The following is a 21,633-nucleotide window of genomic DNA, read 5'->3' as shown; positions in this document are numbered from 1 at the left end:
TATATTGAATACCCAAAAAACTTTCATTACTCAATGTGTAACTTGTGAGTAAAATACTCAATGGATGGCAAAATTATCTGGAACTCTGTGTCGTCTTCACGGGACAAGTGTCCAATCATATCATGATAAAGTGTCGTACCGTGACATCGTAACAACCCAAGTGTGAGCAATGTTTATTTCACCCCAGTATTGCTACAAAGGCACCAAGAAGGGGGTCCACATACTGCTACCATGTGTGGAATCAAACCTGAGTCTGTGACTTGATAGGCTAACACTCCAACCACATGGCCACTACACCAATACCTAAATGTCTCCGATTGACCGTGTCTACTTTGACTGGCTTTCAAGAAGTTGAAATGAACAGTATGAATAACTCTAATATATGTACTTCCTGTCCTCACAGCTTATATTGACAACTCATATCTTCTGGGCTTGGTCCATATTAATCTGATGCATAATGAAGATTCTCATCCTAGAAACTCAATTATCATAAGGCTGAGAAAATACAAATAAGATTTCATCGGATGGGTCACAATCCTATTTTCTGTGTGGTTTCTGAAAAGGTAGAAAGCTTATTACTAAAGGGCATAGTTTCAAAGAGAGATAACTCTCATGCTGTTAAAATCCGGACAATACTGACATCCTTCAAAATTGGATTTTTTACCAGACCAAACCAAAATTTGAGCCGATATTTTTGTAAAACATGGCATATTGAAGAGAAAACTATTAAAAATCTTTTCCCGGCCTAAAAGTAACAGATGTTTTCCCCCCCTTGTGGACTGATGAATGAAGACGACTGCAGTGGAGTTTCTGTGATTTCTCCATGTTTGAGGTACTGAGGGAATAAGGGCTGAGGTAATCGGACAAAAACTCCACAAATAGACATGGCAAGTCAATGACAAGTCACAAATGAAATGATCACGATGATGAACACTTAAAAGACTTCTCGGATTGCAAATTTCAAAAAAATAATATCGGGAAAATACTAAATGATTACAGATTCTGTTAACATAAATACTATTTAAAAGTAACACAAGGACGTCCTATGTGTAGAGATTTGTTCGTTGTTACATCTACAATTCAGCTGAAGTCAATAAATTTATCCAGACAAATTGTCAAAACATATTTTACAAGTGCTTCAAGGAGCTTGACGGTAGGTTACCTTCTGAATACCATTGATACAATGAAATTCACCCATTTTATGGCAAATATTTCAAAACAACGTTTTTGTCTCTTTACAAATGATCAATTATTTGACAGAATACATATCTGTCCTAAACTACATTCAAAGTTAGTTGTTTTTAAAGGAGAGGAAAATAATGAAAACAATGCCCCCATTCCAACACAAAAAGGTTAATGGTCAGAATAACACACACTCAAACCTTGGATACTTCACATTACATAAAATATACCATTCAGGATCATTACTAAGTTTGTCGTGACCACCAAGACATACCATATTCGCCGTAATGAGTGCCCTGGGTACTTAGATAAAGGACAAAAGGGGCACTTATTAAAACCATGCATGTCGAGTTGAATTTGTATTCAGAGATGGTGGTAGTGAACAAACTCAGATAAAAAAGTTCTGTGCAGATGTTTTCTGTTAAAAGAGTGCAATATATGACAGGAACTATGGATGGCCCTATTGGTCTAATAAGGCTAGAACTTACAGACTGGTCTAGAATTTGGCTAGGACGGTTATTGCAGCAGGGTGCCTAACAAGGCGAATATGGTACATTTTTAGTCGAGGCAGGCGGTTAAATGACCCATCAGACCATAACACTTCATTGTCCTATGAGGTGTTAATAAGTTTAAAAGATAAGTACATGTTTCCCTATAGCTTTGCAATAGTAGGGTATCTGGGCCTTTTTGTCTTCCATTCATTTATACATGTATTAATCTAATGTGTTGTTTGTATACTTAAACTTGTGTCACACTACATACACGGCATTAATCAGAGATGGATCAATATATTTAGATTACCGTATTCGACGTAATAAGCGCCCACGGCGATATCTGCTAATATATTGGTTAGTGAACGATCCCAATTAGCACCCTTCCGATTAATAGTGTGTTATATGCACCCTTAATTATGGGCAATTAAATTCTGGAAAAATATATCTGTCGTGTATAATATGCACAGACTTTTCTTTTCAGGTTGTCAGCATAAACCACAAAATTTACCATCTTTCAACTCTTTCACCAAAGTTATATTCCAATAAGAGCCCCCTATTTCTAATTTTGAGAGCGCCCTGGGCGCTTATTACGTCGAATACGGTAAGCACAAAATATTTTAGCAATCATAATTTTACTTCGCTACTTAGAGACCATCCCAAATTAAAAAATGAATCTCATTGAATCATTAATTTGTCACAATCACAATGGTCACTTAAATTTGTTTTTCACCTTCAGATCATGATTTTGTTCGTGAGCTTTTGTGAAACTTTACTCACATAACAATGCTACAACGATATGTGTTTAACAGTTTTCCGGTTTTCCAATCCAATGTTCAATTCTGCAATATACACAGGCTTTTTTCTACATATCTACAATAGTGAAACAGGATCAATCTGTGGGGGGCACTGCCTCAAGTACGACATCAACCCACCACCCTTGTGTAAGTGAGTATTAGGCATGTGACCTCTCATTTACATGACACACGTAAGTTATCTAAACCAAACTAGCATTAATCCGGGCTCGACTTGATGCATATATCTTGCTCCACCGGTGACACTTGCAATATATTACTGTCTATTTCCTTGTCAGTGCTTCTTGACGTCATGTCCGTTCTCTGGTTCTCACTACATACTAAATCCACTTCCTTTTGAACATTGTAAGTTCTTGTGCTCTCGAACATATTCACACTGTCTTTGACAGCCTTGGCCGATATTTCACACATGACGTTGTGTGGCTGCTCACCGTTATCGTCACTACGTAATTTTTTCAATGGTATTTCCATAGACCGCCTTTTGTCGACACTAGACATGGAACTCTTCTGATGGTTAAGGCAAGAATTAGCATCTTTTTCTTTCAGTTCCATCAACATGCTGGTTGACGCGGCTTTCAACTGTTTGCCGTTTATGAAGTTTTCCTGGTTTTCCCGAGACTTGGAGTGGTAGTTGACTGTAGATCCGAGGTCCTGAGACAGGCCAAAAGCTGCATCCGACGGGGACGGCAGTAACGGCACCACAGTGTTATCCACAGAGGTTTTGAGCCATGGGTGGTCTAGACACTGACGAGCTGTCAATCGTTTTCTGAAAAGGGAAAGTGGTTTCATTATGTGGTCAAAATGTCCTAATACCAGAGTTACTGCATCAACATTGTCTTCAGTTACATGTTTGGTCAATAATCAGTACAATATTATAAACATGATGCTCCTAGAGCTCCAGATAAGCTGCGTATCTGCGTAAAATACGCATCAGAAATGCAGAAATACGCAGTAAAATAAAATCAAAGCGTATCACATACGCAACGAACATTACAGATACGCTACAAAAATAAAACTTGTGCGTATCATCAAAATATTGTGAAGTAACCCTGCGTATTCGATTAGCAAATCAGCAACTTATTTTGAAATTATAAACGGGCATTCCGTCAACCTTGCCAAACTCCAGGATGACAGTTACCAAACTGATCATTTGCCATCACACTTTCTTGTGGAAATATCGTGGTATTTTTTAGTATAAAGCTCTCGAACCCACACAACACCAGTTTGCAGGGACTAGATGTATAGTGGTTTTAAATATTTAACTTAAATACCCACGTGTAAAAACTAGTGGGTAACAGAAATTTGAATACCCAGATAGAATTACTGATACCCAATGATTTTAAAATGCATGGGTAAAATACCCACAACACCAAAAGCTTATCTGGAGCTCTGTGCTACTGTTACATGTCATTTCATTCTAACAATACCATCATGTACACAATTTCACCTTGACCAAATATGAGTGCATCATGATTGAGGGGCTGGATAGACACCACCTTATAATATATTTCCCAACGTCGAGCCCCTTAACAATAAGTGACCATGCACTTCATGACGAATCTAAATATAGACGTTCCAAAGGCATCAAAGTGTTCGCCATTTGCTGCTGAATTCATATGGGAACTAAGCTACATGAAGTAAATTATTCATTAGCAATGAAAACATACCTCAAAACTGACTTTTTCACAATGTACATTTTAATCAAACTTGATCTGATGATAATTTTTCATCAGAACAATGATATGCACTGATGATGTATCAGCTGCTGTTTGTAAACTTCCTGTCTCTAAAGTCATATGGCCGATCATGTTGTGCACCTATTTGTAACTTGATTCTAACAGATGGGCTTGAAAGATGGCGCCTGATCGACTCAATGCTCAACGAGGCATTATCACTATAGAATTAACAAGACATGGTCATTTGACCATCCAAGTGTTTACAGAAATAAATGTTCTCAAAGGTAAGACTTAATGTTAGCATAATGGCATTGTTATTAGACACGTAATCAGAAATACTTCTTTGGAGCTCTAAAATTCTTAACACAAGGATACTAAAACACAATGAAAACGCATCATCAACTTAAACTCGAAATCAGAAAAGATGTGTATATTGCTCTCAAGTCCATCTCTAAACACATAAAAAGAGATTCAATCCTGCATGATGACATTGTGTGTTATTATCTCATGCCTAAATACCCAGAACAGCTTAATTTGATTTTGTGGCCATTTTACCAAAAATCAAATATGTGTTATCACAGCATTTCTGTATAGTAACATCACAGTGTCTTTTCAAGAGGAGAAGAATGCCCAAAGGGATGCAATTTGTAGATATTGGCCTCGTCAGTGACTTCCCCGAGCATGAGAATAGTGCTGACAAACGAAAGCTGAGAATCATAATCAGTATGAATCTTTAATTCCAACCCACAATCATAGGATTCTCGTTGGCCTAAGGGAGACAACTCTACACAGCTAAATCTGCAAACATCGATTACTGGGCCACCCATGCCCCCAAATAGAGAATATTATGAAAATGTTAGTTGAGTTTGGGAATAATAGTTCTGTACTTTTTGACTTTGTGGAAACCAGTCAAAAATTGGACAGAAAACCCAAAACTTCTGTTTGAACAAGTCCAGGATCTCTCCCTGTTATAAGAGGATGTCAAGTAATGGTAATTTCCAGCTCCCGTGTACATCTGGTACAAGTGTTCAACTTCTGGTCCTTTTGTCCCTCACCTTGGGTCCTTGACCCCCATAGGTTACTGGAGACCTATTCTAACCTGGAAATCCCTACAAGGTTGTACAACCAGTAGTTCTATCATCCCCTTCACCTTGGGTTCTTGACCCCCATAGGTTACTGGAGACCTATTCTAACCTGGAAATCCCTACAAGGTTCTTCAACCAGTGGTTCTATCATCCCCTTCCCCTACGGTTCTTGACCCCCATAGGTTACTGGAGACCTATTCTAACCTGGAATCCCTATGAGGTTCTTCAACCAGTGGTTCTACCACCCCCCCTCACCTTGGTTTCTTGACCCCCATAGGTTACTGGAGACCTATTCTAACCTGGAATCCCTACAAGGTTGTACAACCAGTGGTTCTATAGCCCCCTCACCTTGGGTTCTTGACCAGCAGACAGGAGATGAAGTCCTGGGCGAGGTCGCTGATCTCCCCGAACAGCTCGGCCGGGAAGTCCAGTTTCACCTGGGAGATGTTGCAGAAGGTCTCCTGGTTGTTCTCCCCGGCAAACGGAGCACACGCCGTCAACATGACGTAAGCCAGAACACCCATACTCCTGCAACACACAAGCAGATAACGGGGCCATTAATGTGTTCTTTTGACGTGAGTGAGTGTTGCTTGACAAATTCTAGCTGTTTCTTAAATCAATCCAGTCACCTGCATGAATCTATATCATCCTGCTCAAAAGTAGTCTGGACAGATTCCTAATTTAAAAAAACCCCTATTCCCTGCAGTGTTAGAAATAAGCGCCTGCCTGTAGGCCCGTGGCAGGTAGATCTTGTGTCAGGGCCATAGTTTCAAATTTGTATTTGTCTTTATGACCTGCAGCATATTTACGTGTGGATTTATTTGTCAGCATAAGCTGCAGTTTTATAAATGAGGGGCTGAAGAGTTTAGTCAGGACCTGCAGGTTCAAAAGTTTGTGGGTCCTGATGGCAGGCAGACAATTTTATTTATTGTAAACACCTCTTCGCTGAATCTTATCTGATGAATATCAGAAGGGAATTAACTCATTTCATATTTTTAGACCTTACATAAATCTCCCTGCTGTTGTGCTATGAACAGTTTAGTGCAAAGGTATGAATACACCAACAAACTGCATGTGCAAATGGTTGGTGCATGTTGTGTATTTGTCATAGTCTTACCACATGTCTGTCATTGTGTTGAGTGGTTCATAGTCCAGAACCTCCGGAGCTGAAACAACAGAATGGAGTGAATGAGTGAGTGAGTGGCCAACCAATGGTTGATATCATGAGCAACAATCAACACTGTCCAGGAATGGCACACAATCAGCTAGGCCATTTCACTTGGATGTGCTGTTACAACACAATTCAAGCACTTAAAGGCTTTCACATCTTCGCCCAGGTAACTTAAAACAGGCAAGCAATGAATTTTGATCGCTGAAAAGTCTTTTTTTGACATAGGTTCTAAGAATTTACATGGAAGAGTTGTCTTCTCTTTTTTTTTGCCTTAACGATGCCACCAGGGTTGAAAAGGTTCTTGCCTTGTCAGGAGAGCCTGGTGACCCCCGCATTATGGAAATAGGCTTCTGATGAGAAAAGGATTTTTCATCTCCTTTCTGTCCTTAGATTTTGAAGAGATTGAAACACTTAACCACACTGATGAGAATTAAGAGAGTACATGGTTTTACATCGCTTTTCGCAGAAGGACACAAGAAAATGGATTGGACCCATGTGTGAATCGAACCTGGGTTATCGCTGTCATGAATGAAGGTTTTAACCATTAGGCTACTCCCCCACCCCCATTATTACCTTGAAATATTTCTGTAACTGTTCATGGCCTAACCTACCATATACCACAATAAGGTGCACTAACTCAAGCCTTGTAATTTCAAGGATTCAAATAATCAGTGAACACTGAAGCCTTGCAAGTTCAATAACTCAAATAATCAGTGAATACTGAAGTTTTGTAAGTTCAAGCACTTAAATATCAGTGAGCTTTGAAGCCTTGCAAGTTCAAACACTCAAATATTTAGTGAATACTGAAGCTTTGTAAGTTCAAGCACTTAAATTATCAGTGACCTGTGAAGCCTTGTAACTTCAAGCATTTAAATAAGCAGTGAACAATGAAGCCTTGTAACTTCAAGCACTGTATAAGGCTGTGAGAACCCCCAGTACAGACCACCATCTTACCAACATAATCCGGTGTCCCGATGATGTCCCGGATGTCTTCTCCAGTATTGACGAGACAGGCGAAGCCGAGATCACATATCTTGATGTCCCCTTCAGGGTATGGTCTTGTAAAGAGAATATTCTGAGGCTGCAATTAGAAATGACATGTCCTATTAGTCAATCACATTGTCAAAAGCCATATACATTCAGTGCCAACTTTCAAGTCCACTTGGGCTGGTATTGGCTGAGCTAACTAGAACAATATGCATCCCACATTAGGTTTTACACCACGGTCCTTGTGCTATATGATCTAACCAGGGGTGCATAAAAACACATGTCCCCCGAGTGATACTGCTACAATGAATTTATCCAACTGACATGTTTTAATCTGCCACTGTAAGAAATAAAACAAATTGAAAATTGACAGAAAACAGCTGTTTGATAGAGCAGAGGTTAACTTGTGCTATGTCACGTGACTTTCACTGACTCACAAAAAGTGTGTAGCTTTTAAATTTGCTGTGAAACAGGGTATAAGGGATTTATTCTCCCATTCAGAAATTCACTTCCCTCCCAGGCGGGATATATAGAATTTTATCAAGATCACATGAACCATGGACTGAATGATGTCACTGATTTCATATTGTCCACAGTTTTGTGTGTTTAATATGATGATTTAATACTCAGCCAGTGAAAATATTATTAACTTATTTAACTTATTTATATATAAGAATTGACTTTAATATCTTCTTGACTAATGAAGGTATACGTGTAAAAACTAGTGTGCACAGTTTGTTGAATTGGCTAAAATCTGTTTTTCCACCGTGTTTCAGCTTGATGTGGGAAGAATTCCGGAAGTGATGCAGGTCTTAGATGGTTACTCATAACTTTGATGAAACCCAACTGTAATGGGCATGGTTCTGACAAACTTAAAAACAATCAGGGTGAATATGGGATTCGAACCCACAACTTTCATGTTTCTGACATGCCTAAGACATTCATCTCTCTCTAAAGAATGCAATGCTTTTGACGACTGGGACGCCCAAGCCCACTTTCGATGTCCTTGTGACTAGTCAACCCAGATGACGGAGAGCAATCTGAGGCAGTAAGTAAGTTTTATATTCATACTCTCCTTGCTGCATCATGCAGAACACCTGCATGATAGATGTGGGAGCTACAAGGCATTAGCCAAGGAGATTTCACATCCAAAACTGTAAGTGTATTGGCTTATACTTACACCCATCTTGGGTACACACGTATCTACCCTTTCCATGTAATGTTACATGACGTATCACAGCAAAGGAAAGTAACTGACATGGAAATATTCACAATTTCCTTGAAACAAAAATAGTCTCCCACTGCTTCTTCCACTGAGAGACGGCATGGGTGATCCAGTCGTCTAATCTTCCGCAATTTGTTGTGCAGAGTTGTGTCCCCTGAGCACGCCAGGATTCAAGGGTTTGAATCCCGGTTCACACTGATTAGGTTTCTAAGTTTGTCAGTACCATATCCATGCTTGTGGGTTTCACCAAAGTCATAAACATTCTAAGACATGCATCACTTTGGGCTTTCCTCCCAAATCAGGTTGACATGCCGTGGTATAACTGAATTACTGTTCAAAGCGGCGTTAAGCCCAATTCACTCACACTCTCATTCTCCTCCACTGACTCTAACAGCTTGACAAACAGATGGTTCGGAATTCATATCCCAGGTGGGAAAAATGTTAAGAAATCAATTTAAGAAAATACCTGGGCGAGGCAACATGTGTCGGTGTATTATGCACCCACACTTTAAGCAAAGAGGTGAGGAGTGTCGACTAATACACCTACAACCCATGGCTCTGAGAATGGTTGTGGAGAATAACAAAGCCTACTCAGACTTGTGATGCTGAGAGCAGAGACTTATACAACCTCAAGAAAGGGTTATTTGAAATGCAAGTTGAGTCCCACATGTGGAGATGTGGTTGCTACCCTCAGAACACGCAACAACCGTCTACAACCAGTCTTTCATGAAGGACAAAAATCAATACAAATTAAAATAGCTGCTACTTCTGCCTTGTCAGCAATTTTCTTCTCATGGAGATTTCTGGAAAAGGAATTCTTTTGGCTGAAGCCCTTTCCTTAAGAAAACAGTTTAAACACTTGTTTAAATTATTGAATTCAAGGCTTGGTTTGTGAATTTAAGCACTATAGTTATTCTCACATGATTACTCATAATGTGAATGAGAACTGACAATAACTAGAGAGGATCAGTGATGTTTTTATCAGACAGCTCAACAACTACTGGGTAGGTCATCTCTGGTTAAGACCTGTAAAGATCCGGGAAGAGAATAGGTCTTCAGCAAACCATGCTTGCCGTAAGAGGTGACTATGTTTGTCGTAAGAGGCGAAGAACATGATCTGGTGGTCAGGCTCACTGACTTAGTTGATGTATGTCAAGGAATCCAAAATAGTAGATTGATGCTCATGATGCCAATCACTGGATTGTCTGGTCCAGACTTGATTATTTACAGATCCACGTCATATAGCTGAAATATTGCTGAGTGTGGCGTTGAACAACAACCAAACAAACATCTCTGGCTAAGCTCCTGCTGTGATGGTACTTTCAAGTCCTAACAGCAGTGATATAACTAGACTGAAATGAGACACCAACAAACAAGAAACAACTCACCGTATTCGACGTAATAAGCGCCCTGCTCTAATAAGCGATATTTGCTAATATATTGGCAAGTGAACAATCCCAATTAGCACCCCTTCCGATTGATCAATGTACACAAGACTTATTTATTCGCATATAATACACACTCGTGTGTTATATGCACTGTTAATTATGGGGAATTATGGGGGAAAATATATCTGTTGTACATAAACATTTCAGGCTGTCAGCATAAACCACAAAATTTATCTTTCAACTCTGTTTTTTTCACCAAAATAATATTCTAATAAGAGCCTCCTATTTCTAATTTTGAGAGCGCCCTGGGTGCTTATTACGTTGAATACGGTAGTCTGTATACTTTGCACCTGTATTGTTTACATCTGTGTCAACCGTACGATGATGACAGGTTCAGTAACATGCAGGTATACACTTCTTAAACTAGGCTCCATACCTGCACTACTGCACACCACTGTTACGGGGGTGGTTGGGTAGCTTAGTGGTTAAAGCGTTGTTCGTCATGCCGAAGACCCGGGTTCGATTCCAGACATGGGTACAATGTGTGAAGACCATTTCTGGTGTCCCCCGCTGTGATATTGCTGGAATATTGCTAAAAGCGGCATAAAACCATATTCACTCACTCACTCACAACTGTTACGTCTTTATCACAGTACTGTTCCAGAAGTGTACCCTGGCACTTCTGTAAAACATTTGCAGAACTACCAGAATATACCTGCGGAATAAATTATTGAAGTTTGTTGAACTTACACAGCAGGCTTGCAGAATTACACTCTCGTTACACTCTCGCTAACATCGCTGCCACCAGTGTGGGCTCGGCCATTACAAGAATCTTGAAATTTGCCCTCTAACCTCATAACGGTCTTTCATTGCAAGTTCAACTCCAAGCATGGTTGGGGCCACCTATCACAGTGGGGAGTTTTGACTTGTGGCAGCGATAGTATAGAGAGCTCCGCGAACGGAATATCGCTGTTAGGAGCTTAGGTAGCTCGGCAATACGTAGATGTGAAGCCCTCGAAAACTTTGTCAGTATGTCATTTACGTGTTGCATATCACATACGTCTGAATGTTACATTACATCATTTATGGAAAACACTTCAAAATAAACAGATAATACTGCTTCTTGCCATTATAGTAGCCACTTTGTATTTTCAACCCAAACGCACGCAGATATCTGACACCCTCTAAAACATCACCGGTAGTCTATTTGTTTATGTACATACTATGGCCCTTCAAAGTCCACATTGGATTAAAACACTTTAATCACCATAGTGTATAAATCCTTCTATAGGAGAGCATAGAGGCGTGTGGTACACTGTCACACACGACACGGGTACCGTTGCTGCTGCCAAGCGCCCTCGCCATGGCTCAACTATTTACACTACACAGGATTGTTGTGTTACTTTGATATTAAGTAGTAGGTGATCTCCTCAGAGATTTGTGTTGCCTAGAGTTACCTTAAGCCACAAGAAATTAACTATTTTATTTTCCTCAAAAATAAATTGAAAATGTTTGGGAGGCACATTTTTTTTTTTATGACATGATTTTGAAAAATTGCATTTGTGTACACATATTGTCATCAGATGTGATTCACATGAGCATTTCATAGGTTTGTTTGCTTGTTTGTTGTTTAACACGGCGCTCAGCAATATTCCAGATATATGAGGGCAGGTCTGTAAATAATCCAGTGATCGATATCATGAGCATCATTCTGAACAAATGGGGTAAAGATGACATGCATCAACCAAGTCAGTGAGCTGACCACCCAATCCTGTTAGTCGCCTCTTACAACAAGCATGGTCACGTCTTACAACAAGCATGAGTTTGCTGAAGACCTATTCTCACCAAGATCTTTGCGGGCTTAAAGTCCAGCGAGTATGATATGGGACTGGGTCATTCTCCGCCCACAAACATCCAACTATAAAGTCTGTATCTCATTTGTTAATTACCAGGACAACCAACGACAAATAATGTCCCTGTTTAGCCTGGTTGTGTCTAGCAGTCCCAACAGAGAGCATGTTGAACTTGACCAGAACTAGCTGCTTTCCTTGCATGTGTTCCTGCTGTCTGGGTGGGAGTCAGCAGACAATACAGACAGCAGCAGACAATACAGACAGCAGCAGACAATACAGACAGCAGCAGAAAGCAGCAGACAGGGTCAGTCTATCATATTACAGATCTGTTGATGGCTGCATGTGCATGTTCTAACCAGACGTGAAAAAGTTTTCTTAATTTTTTCTTCATGAGTGTCCATTTCAATGCAAACATTGGCTGTACACTTGTTTATCATCAGCATTACTTTTGACAATAACCAAATTCGAAACAAAAAAATTTAAGAATTGACTGCAATATTTTTTTCGGTTATTTGAGGTATAAATGAAGGAGCTGTGTAACCTGGAGTATTGGATTTACGCAAAATGTGCACACCGATTTTTACATTCATGACTCTGTAAATGCAAGGGGCGGTGGGTTAGCCTCTAAGTTGTTGAAGCATTTGCCCATGATGCCAAAGGCCCAGGTTCGATTCCCCAGACGGGTAGAATGTGTGAAGCCCATTTCTGGTATTGCTGGACTATTGTTAAAACTATAAAAAACAGAGTAAAACCATACTAGCTCACTCACTGTAATTGCAAATACATTTTGAAGTCACTACAGTAAGCTACTGTTATAACAAACTGAAAGGGACCACTAACTTTAGTTTGTTATAACCGTAGTTCGTTTTAAGCATATATAAAGCATATATACAACAAATGGCCGGGACTAAAACAAACTAGTTTGTTATATCGGTCAGTTCGTTATAAGCGTGTTCGTTATATATGCTCATGTAATCGTTAACACACAAAACAAGGTAAATACAGTACAAAATGGGTGACAGTGTTTACCAACCTTCAGGTCTAGATGCACTATGTTGCGTTCATGTAGATATGTGAGCCCCTCGAGGATCTGGATGATGAGGCGCACCACATCAGCCTCCTTGAACGACTCTTCTATAACACACTCATGGAACAGCTCCCCACCTGCACAACTGAAACAGACAAGTTAACATCAGACACTGAAACAGACACGTTAACATCAGACACTGAAACAGACACATGTTAACATCAGAAACTGATACATAGACACGTTAACATTAGACACAGAAACAGACACCTTAACATCAGACACTAAAACAGACACCTTAACATCAGACACTGAAACAGACACGTTAACATCAGACACTGAAACAGACACCTTAACATCTGACACTGAAACAGACACGCTAACATCTTACACTGAAACATACACCTTAACATCAGACACTGAAACAGACACCTTAACATTAGACACTGAAGCATACACATGTTAACATCAGACACTGAAACATACAAATGTTAAGATCACACACTGAAAAATAGACACGTTAACATTCAACGCTGAAACATACAAGTTAACATAAGACACTGAAACATACACGTTAACATCAGACACTGAAACATACACGTTAACATCAGACACTGAAACATACAAATGTTAAGATCAGACACTGAAAAATAGACACGTTTACATTCGACACAGAAACATACACTTTAACATCAGACACAGAAACATACATGTTAACATCAAGCACAGAAACATACACGTTAACATCAGACACAGAAACATACACATTAACATCAGACACTGAAACAGACATGTTAACATCAGACACTGAAACACAGACCCAGTCAGCAGTACTCCAGCTATAGGACAGCCTGTAAATGATTAAATCTGGACCAGATAAGCCAGTGGTTGATAGTATGAGCAATGATCCACACTTTCATTGACGAAAACACCCAATCCTCATTCCACGACAGTTACCACAAGCATAGGGCACTGGGGACTGAATCCCACCTGGTGTTTGCCTTAGACACTGCACATTGATATCACACAGGGGGTACCGGGGTCCTTGGCGCTTGCTGTTATAGTATTTAGGGTTATGACAAGGACCCCTTGATTTTCATTCCTTAGACCTTGAACACTTATACATATCATATCAATACACAAACGTGGCTAATGAATGTCATATCAATCGTGGTGAAGCAATAATGTTTAGATCCTAAGCTAAAAAAACCTTTCGCTTCTACAGAAGACACATAAAATTTAATTTTAATTTTAATATATAACATAATTCTATAAAATCCAAAGGATTCACCTGGCTCCTTCAAGCCAATTTACTACATTGTCAGTAAAGTTGAAATATGTTTCCGTGTCACAGAAGTACCAATTACCGGAGCTCTTCTCCACACCAGGAAGATCCAGTAATAAACAAATAACCTCAATCCCAACCAATCAAACAGTTGCAGCAGCACAATAGACACATCATCATTACAGAACACTTAGAAATAAGTGCACCACATCCAACTGTCAGCTCACCATCAATGTCTTGTCACTATATACTAACTACATCCACAGGAGGTACAACTCACAGGTAACAGAAGAATGGACTTGGCCATTCTGTGAAAATAATAGGTGAGGTGAAAAGGGGTTTAACGTCGCGTCCAAGATTATTGTACTTATATAGCGACGTGCATGCATGTGCATGTGTGTGTGTGTGGCGGCTTGTACTAGTCCGGACTGATACCGATTTATAGTGCTAGCCCACTGAGATACCATGCTGCAGTTTAACATGAATACCCCACTCAGAAACGGTATACTGACTCCGAGCCGACCAGTCCTTGTTTTAGCCCCTTAATGCCAAGTTCCAGACAGGGTAAAAACAAGTAACATCTATTTATGTCTTTTGGTATGACGTGGCCGGGGATCGAACCCAAGACCTTCAGCTCTCAGGGCGGACGCTCTATCACTAGACCACGAGGGCGGTCGTGGAAATAATAATTACTTAAAGGAAGTCTTGAATTATTTTATGTATTTATTAAAGTATTGGAATTATAATAGTCATGGAACTGGTCACTTATTCAGGGAGCACAGCAGCTCCAACAAATTTGTTTCAAGTTGTCATTTTGTTGAAATGTTAACTCAAATTTGAGAAAGTAGATCCGTATCGCAGTTCATGAATACCTTCAATACAGAGGCCAGAGTCTCAGTTTCACATATCAAGACCTAGGATGGAACTATAGGCACCACACCTGGAGCATGGACTTTCTTGAACCCGTCACAATGTGTACTGTGAGTGAGTGAGTGAGTGAGTGAGTGAGTACTTAGAATGAGGGCCATAGATTTTATTAATGGTATAGTTTGTACTTGAATGTTTCTTCATCTCAATACATGTCTGACATGGCCAAACTGCAACATGGCATATTTAGGAGACAACTATAAATGGTTGTCTACTGGAGGTGGATTGATAAAATGTTCACACATCTACAAGCAAATGTAAGAAGAAAGCCCAAACTAAATCAGGTTGGTGAACTTCAGCACCATATCCATGGAGCTGAACATAATCAGGGTTAAGTGAACCTTTGTTCTGCTGCAGATCCTGGCATGGCCAAGACACGTAACTCTGCAATGAGAAGTGATGTGTGCCAGACCACTACATAAACAGCTGGATGGAACCTAATGATGTACACAGTTGCTGAGATACCACGGTTGCTATATAACACATCAATCAATGCCTGCTTATCCTATTCAGCGTCTTACAGTAAATGTCAGGGTCATCTCAATCATCTGCAATGTACCTCAGTACACGCCCAACACATTCACTTGGATGATGAGCATATATGACGCACCCCAGACACACGATCCATATTTATTTACTATTTCATTCTTACTTAATAACCTTAATTAGCTATCTCAATTTGAACTCATGTCTTTTGTCAAAGTTCATAATCATCACTTTTTTATTAGATTTTTATTTCTAAAGATTTCCAACATTTTAAAAAGTCTGACTGAGACTTTAATGGTTGTTTACCATGATTAAGTGTTAATTTTTGTTTAATCAATGGCAAGGTATTTTATCACAAGCAATGTTTCAGGCTACAAAAAGAGGGCATGCTAATCATATTGTCATCAACAAATTAATTAAATCATTCTTTACTAAGTTTTCGAATTGAAATCATTGAAGATTTATGCAACAAATTAATCATCTTAATATAAGTGATAGAAAACATAATCTATTGCCAGTTATAAAATCACAATTCTAAAACTTTTTTTCCTTTTGTCTGCTCATTCATTGGGAAAAACCAAGATTTAAACTTGCTGCTTCAATCTGTATTCAAGACCATATCCACACACACAATTATTTGAAAGAGTTCAAACACAACAAATGCTATCCATAATGTATACTCAGAAATGTCAGAGAATCATTTCATCTGGGAGCTGAATCAATGAATCACACAATATTACAGAGAACTGATTGTTACCAAACAAGACAATGTTGCTCTTGGTTCCCTTTCAACCGAGGGGAGTGGCACACATTATCCGATGACATTTGGAAGAAGCAGACGGCAACTGGCAGCCATCTTGTCCCTATCACTGCACCTTGGATTGATGGATGGATGCAGGCCAATCGTGGCCACTTATGTGGTAATGGCTTCGGATGACATTTTATAAATGCAGTATAAAAATGTTTGCCATCTCTGCTGTGACAGCCAAAGGTTTCAAAGTTTGCCAAGTCAGGAAAATGTTCCATTTAGCTTGTTATCAACCTAGAACAATTAGTGAACAACCTTTGTGTCAACGACATGGAAATATTTGAATTGCACTTATTTCAAAACGAGTGATAATGGTCATTATGTTGTTCTAACTACGTTAAATGAATCATTACATGGAAATGTATTTATAAATTCATAATTAATACAAACCTATCCACTGAATTGCAAATGAGGAGCATTTAAATGGAGTTATATTTCAATCATAATCTTTGATACCAATGACAAGGTATGTAGGGTAGCCTAGTGGTTAAGGTGTTTGCAAAGCACACCTAAGACCTGGGTTTGATTCTTAATTTGGTTTCCCTGCCATATTGCTTACAAAATTGTTAAAAGCATCAAATCCTAGCCACCCACTCACTAACTGACACTGTCATATTAACATTTATGATTATTATTACTTTTGAAATCAAACAAATACTTGAACTCATATACAGATAATGCTATGAAGTAGGCGTTCTAGTTAACACTACGTACAGGAGAACATGGTTATGGCGAACCTGGACATAACATGCTAATGGTTATGATAAACAATTTCCAAAGTCCTGATTGCTTAACTATACCTTTTTTCACATAAACATCACCTCAGTAACAAATTCATGACTCATAGCTGAATATGACAAGCTAATATTATTTGACGTCAGTAACAAACTTGTCAAACTCACAGTGTCAGCTACCATCAGCAGTAAATCAAACAAATTCTGTTACCCGAGTGAAACCAGAAAAATATATAAAAAGTAGGAAAATAAAACATGGTAAACCATCTCTTGCCTCACCCTCGCACCCCCCCCCCCCCCCCTACTAAAGCACCACGATTTGCTGTGCAGAGTTGCATCCCTTGGGCACCCCAGAAACCTGTGATAGTGGGTTCGTTTCTTAAGGTTTGTCAGCACCATAGCCATGCTCGTTGGTTTGACTGAAGTAATAAACGTCTTAGACCCGCATCACTTCGGGCTTTCCTCCCACATTAAGCTGACAAGCCGTGATATAACTGGAATACTGTTAAAAGCGGCGTTAAACCCAACTCACTCACTCACTTAGCAGTAATGCTAATCCGCCTCTGACCAATACATCCATCAAGATGCTCTATTTTCTGAACAAGTATTTTCAAGATTATTTATACTTTGTAAAATATGAAAAAATCTGGTGTTCTTCAAAGTCTATATAATACACACTTCCCTTTGAAACTTTCTCACAGCAAAGTACATTTTCTGTTAGCATTCACAACTCTGAAATCTATCTTCAACAGGATTGTCACATGCACTCCACATGCATCTAATACTCCTATCACAACCAATTAATTCACATACACGAAATGTCCAAATGAATTTCACGGGCTGCACTGAGAACTTGTGAAGTAATTTTAGACCATCTAAATACTCTAGCAGTGATATCATCACCAAACATAATTAATTCTGGGCATTCCAACCCTCCCATGCATGACACCAACATCAGAGAGTTTAATCACTGACAATGTGAGAATGAGAGAAATGACGTGTTTCGGATCAGACTGTTGCATTGTAATAAGATCCCTGGGTATTGTTAGCATGAATCATCACTTGTACCTGTCTCCTGTTGGCATATTGCATATTGATTAACAAGTCAGACATTAAACACTGTGTTGATCAAGTGTACAATGATGACCGGTACCTACAAAATCAGCTATACAAACACCGTGGGTATTGACAAGGTGATGTACATTATTAGGGATATATCTGGGATTTTTAACTTAAAAAGTGCTCATGGCAGGCTAATTGGGGGAAAGAGAATTATTTTGTGTAAAATTTTAATTTTTAATAAAAAAAATTTCTGAAAATCAGAGTGGGAGGAAAGTGTTTCAGGTCTAGTGAGTGAGTGAGTGAGTGAGTGAGTGAGTGAGTGAGTGAGTGAGTGAGTGAGTGAGTGAGTGAAAAATATTGCATCTGATACACATATGAAAAAAAAATGGACACATTTTTAAGTTGCGAGATCTGTGAGATGCCAAATATATAAGCTGTTTGCCTCATTTATCAAGCTGTAGATTTCATTTTACATATAACTGACATTTTGATGATGGCAATGGGTGTTTTTCTTCAGTTTAACTTAAATTCCCTATCTATAATAAAACAGGCTCAGGCAAACATGTTGCAGTGTAATTTTGAATATTGTTTGAAATCAAGTGAAAATGTTAAAGCATGGCACATGCTGCCAGTTTGGGATCCCTTGTTCATGTACTGCATCCCAAAATTGATTAAACTTGAAAGCGTAACTTCTTGCATTCTCTCTGAGGTAATCAAATCTACTGGCATCATTTCCATTTACAAAAATCCTCCAAAAAAAGTCAGAGAATCAATTTACAAATTAAAAAAAAAAAGTGCCATGATTTAATAAATATTATTTTTGTGCCTTTCTGATAATATGACTTTATTATAAATAATGAATTTCCCCCATACAATATTGTGTTTGGTCTGTTTGAAGTCCATTGACATTCCCTGATGCTAATGGTATAAAAGAGGCAGTAACTAGATATATCAACAACATCAACAACAGCAACAGCTGCAGCCATCTGTATCACATGACCTCAGATGTGGGAGGCAGACAGATAGAGTTCAGACCTGCATCCATCACAAGAAGCATTGACTAAGTATTACAGATGCTAGTGCGCGTTCAGTGGTCGAAATAAAGTCAAAATTAGTATCATAATGCACTAGTACTAGTATTAGTAGTAAACTTCTCAGTGTACAAAAATTTTGTGTTCTAAAACTCCTTGGACGTATTTAGAACTGTATTCTGTGTCTGAAATTAAGCATGAAAATCATAAATTTTGTGGTTTATGCTTACAGCCTGAAATGTTTACATATGACAGATATATTTTTCCAGAATTTAATTGCCCATAATTAAGGGTGATGCAACACAAGAGTGCGTATTATGCACACAAAAATAAGTCTTGTGTACATTGATCAATTTGAAGGGGTGCTGATTGGGATTGTCCACTAGCCAATATATTAGCAAATATCGCCTTGGGCGCTTATTACGTCGAATACGGTAATATTAAGGGGATCCCTAGATGCCAGATACGTTGAGAGAACATCAAGATCCTAAAGGGACCCCGCCTTAACTTCATGATCGTGAATAACCCCCGGAACCTCTTCAATTTTGATCCCAGTGTATTTAGATCAGGGACCCAATTGAAGTTCTGACTTCATTGATGCTCATAGCCTTCATGACCATATTTGCAAAATTTCCCAAACTACAATTAGTAGTTTGTTACGATCTCCTGGCCGAGACACCCAAGTCTGATGATATGACCTGGCCACTGTACGATACAGACATGTCATTCCGAAACTCTGTCCACAATTTTATTGCTTAGTTTCTTTTTCGACCACAGCAACATCGATAATACGAGGGTAGTGTCTCGAGACGATTAAACAGATGCAACACTATAAATAGACTTCATATCAGTCGACAAACATGACGTGTTTGTAGCAGATGGTGTAAGGAAAAATAATGACCATCTCTTTACTGGTGTTGATGTATATTTAGGTCTTGTGATATTTTTGTCATTGCTTGACATATTATTCGCATGAATTCAGAAGAAATCATATTTGCTCATTTTATTTGCAAATTCCACATTTGCACCTATGCATGTCCAGCAGCAGCTTTCAGTTCCATGTAAAAAATAATACCCGGCAATAGCGATCAGCTGCTTCGCTTAGGGTTATTATTATTTTAAATATGTTTAGTAAAAGATGCATCTAAATTAACAAGATATTGGAATATATTATTCCTGATAAAAAAAATAGTTTCAGATACAATTTTTGCCGATCCTTGCATTAAAATCCTGTAAAGTTATATCATTGGGTGTGTCTTGACCGAATCACCGGTAGATTCCGAGAAAACGTGTGTACAGATGATTCCTGAGTCCGGCTTAGTTTATGAGAAAATACACATGGTAATCTTAATCCCTGGATGTAAAACAATGCCTAGCAGAACAAAAAATACAATTTAAACGGTAAATCAACATGTCTGGTGATTTTTGTATCTCAAATTCGAATTTGTACTGACCAAGTTTCTCATCACCCGTTTGTTTGCCGGACTTTGCTAAAGGGGTAGATTCTACGGTGTATTTTTTTTTCTGCGCTTTGTATTCGATTTTTTTTCCCTAAAAAATACTGAATCCGCTAGAGGGGGGGTTGCATTATACATGGATGCGCACTATACTCAAGAAAATACGGTATGTAACATGTGTTCTGCACTGAAGATTTGCCCCTGTACATTTACTGTAATTCAAAAGCTTGTTTTGTTTGTTTGTTGTTCATTGCTGCACTCAAGTCATGCATCATGAACATCGACCTAATCCATTGGGATACCATGACATGCATTAACCATGTCAGCGAGTCTGATCCTCTGATCCCATTATATAACAAGCATAGTCGCCTCTTTCGACAAGCATGGTTGCTGAAGACCAATTCTGACCCGGATCTTCCTGGTTGTCGAAGCTTGTGTAGACAATGCGCCATATCACTTAAAATACTAGCTCTTTGTCTTCCAAAACATGGTTGAAATATACTTCACCCATCCAAATAAAAATATTATCTACTCACCTACATAGTTTTACATACAAAGCGATAAAGTCAACAAATAATGTTTTTTTAAAGGATGGACCCATGAACAAAAGCCACCATAGAGCAACATGACAGCATCACCAATATCACTTAGTGCAAGTGGGACAATAATGACACACTTTGGACCCACCCATCCCATTAATGCGGCATTTAAGACGCTTTGAATAAGTATTACAAATGCCAGTGCACTTAGCAACAAGTGATTGAGTGCGATTGCACTTGCGCATGAAGTGTTTTCAAAATTTAGCATGCAAGTCACATTTTCCTTGTTCATAACCCTAATGTTAAGAGTAAAGATTAAGGGGGTCCCAGATTCAAAGAAGAAGAAGAAGAAGAAGAAATTAATACATTAGTGCATGCGCTATCATATATCTGGAATATTGATG

General features: G+C 38.8%; 1 protein-coding gene across 1 annotated transcript in view; it reads right to left on the bottom strand.

Moving 5' to 3' along the window:
• Positions 1-2,166: 2,166 nt before the first annotated feature.
• LOC124143112 (serine/threonine-protein kinase 17B-like) overlaps positions 2,167-21,633 on the bottom strand; it is a 70,140-nt gene continuing 50,673 nt past the window's right edge. The window contains exons 3-7 of the mRNA XM_048387967.1: positions 12,907-13,045; positions 7,375-7,501; positions 6,367-6,415; positions 5,598-5,777; positions 2,167-3,254 (exon numbers count right to left, since the gene is read on the bottom strand). Coding sequence (XP_048243924.1) covers positions 2,687-3,254; positions 5,598-5,777; positions 6,367-6,415; positions 7,375-7,501; positions 12,907-13,045 — 1,063 coding nt within the window. The 3' untranslated portion in view covers positions 2,167-2,686. The remainder of the gene's footprint in view (positions 3,255-5,597; positions 5,778-6,366; positions 6,416-7,374; positions 7,502-12,906; positions 13,046-21,633) is intronic.

The sequence above is a fragment of the Haliotis rufescens genome, unplaced genomic scaffold (assembly GCF_023055435.1).
Source record: "Haliotis rufescens isolate VD_foot unplaced genomic scaffold, xgHalRufe1.0.p SCAF_10, whole genome shotgun sequence".
In the NCBI taxonomy this organism is placed as follows: Eukaryota; Metazoa; Mollusca; class Gastropoda; order Lepetellida; family Haliotidae; genus Haliotis; species Haliotis rufescens.
This window is presented reverse-complemented; position numbering and strand designations above follow the sequence as displayed.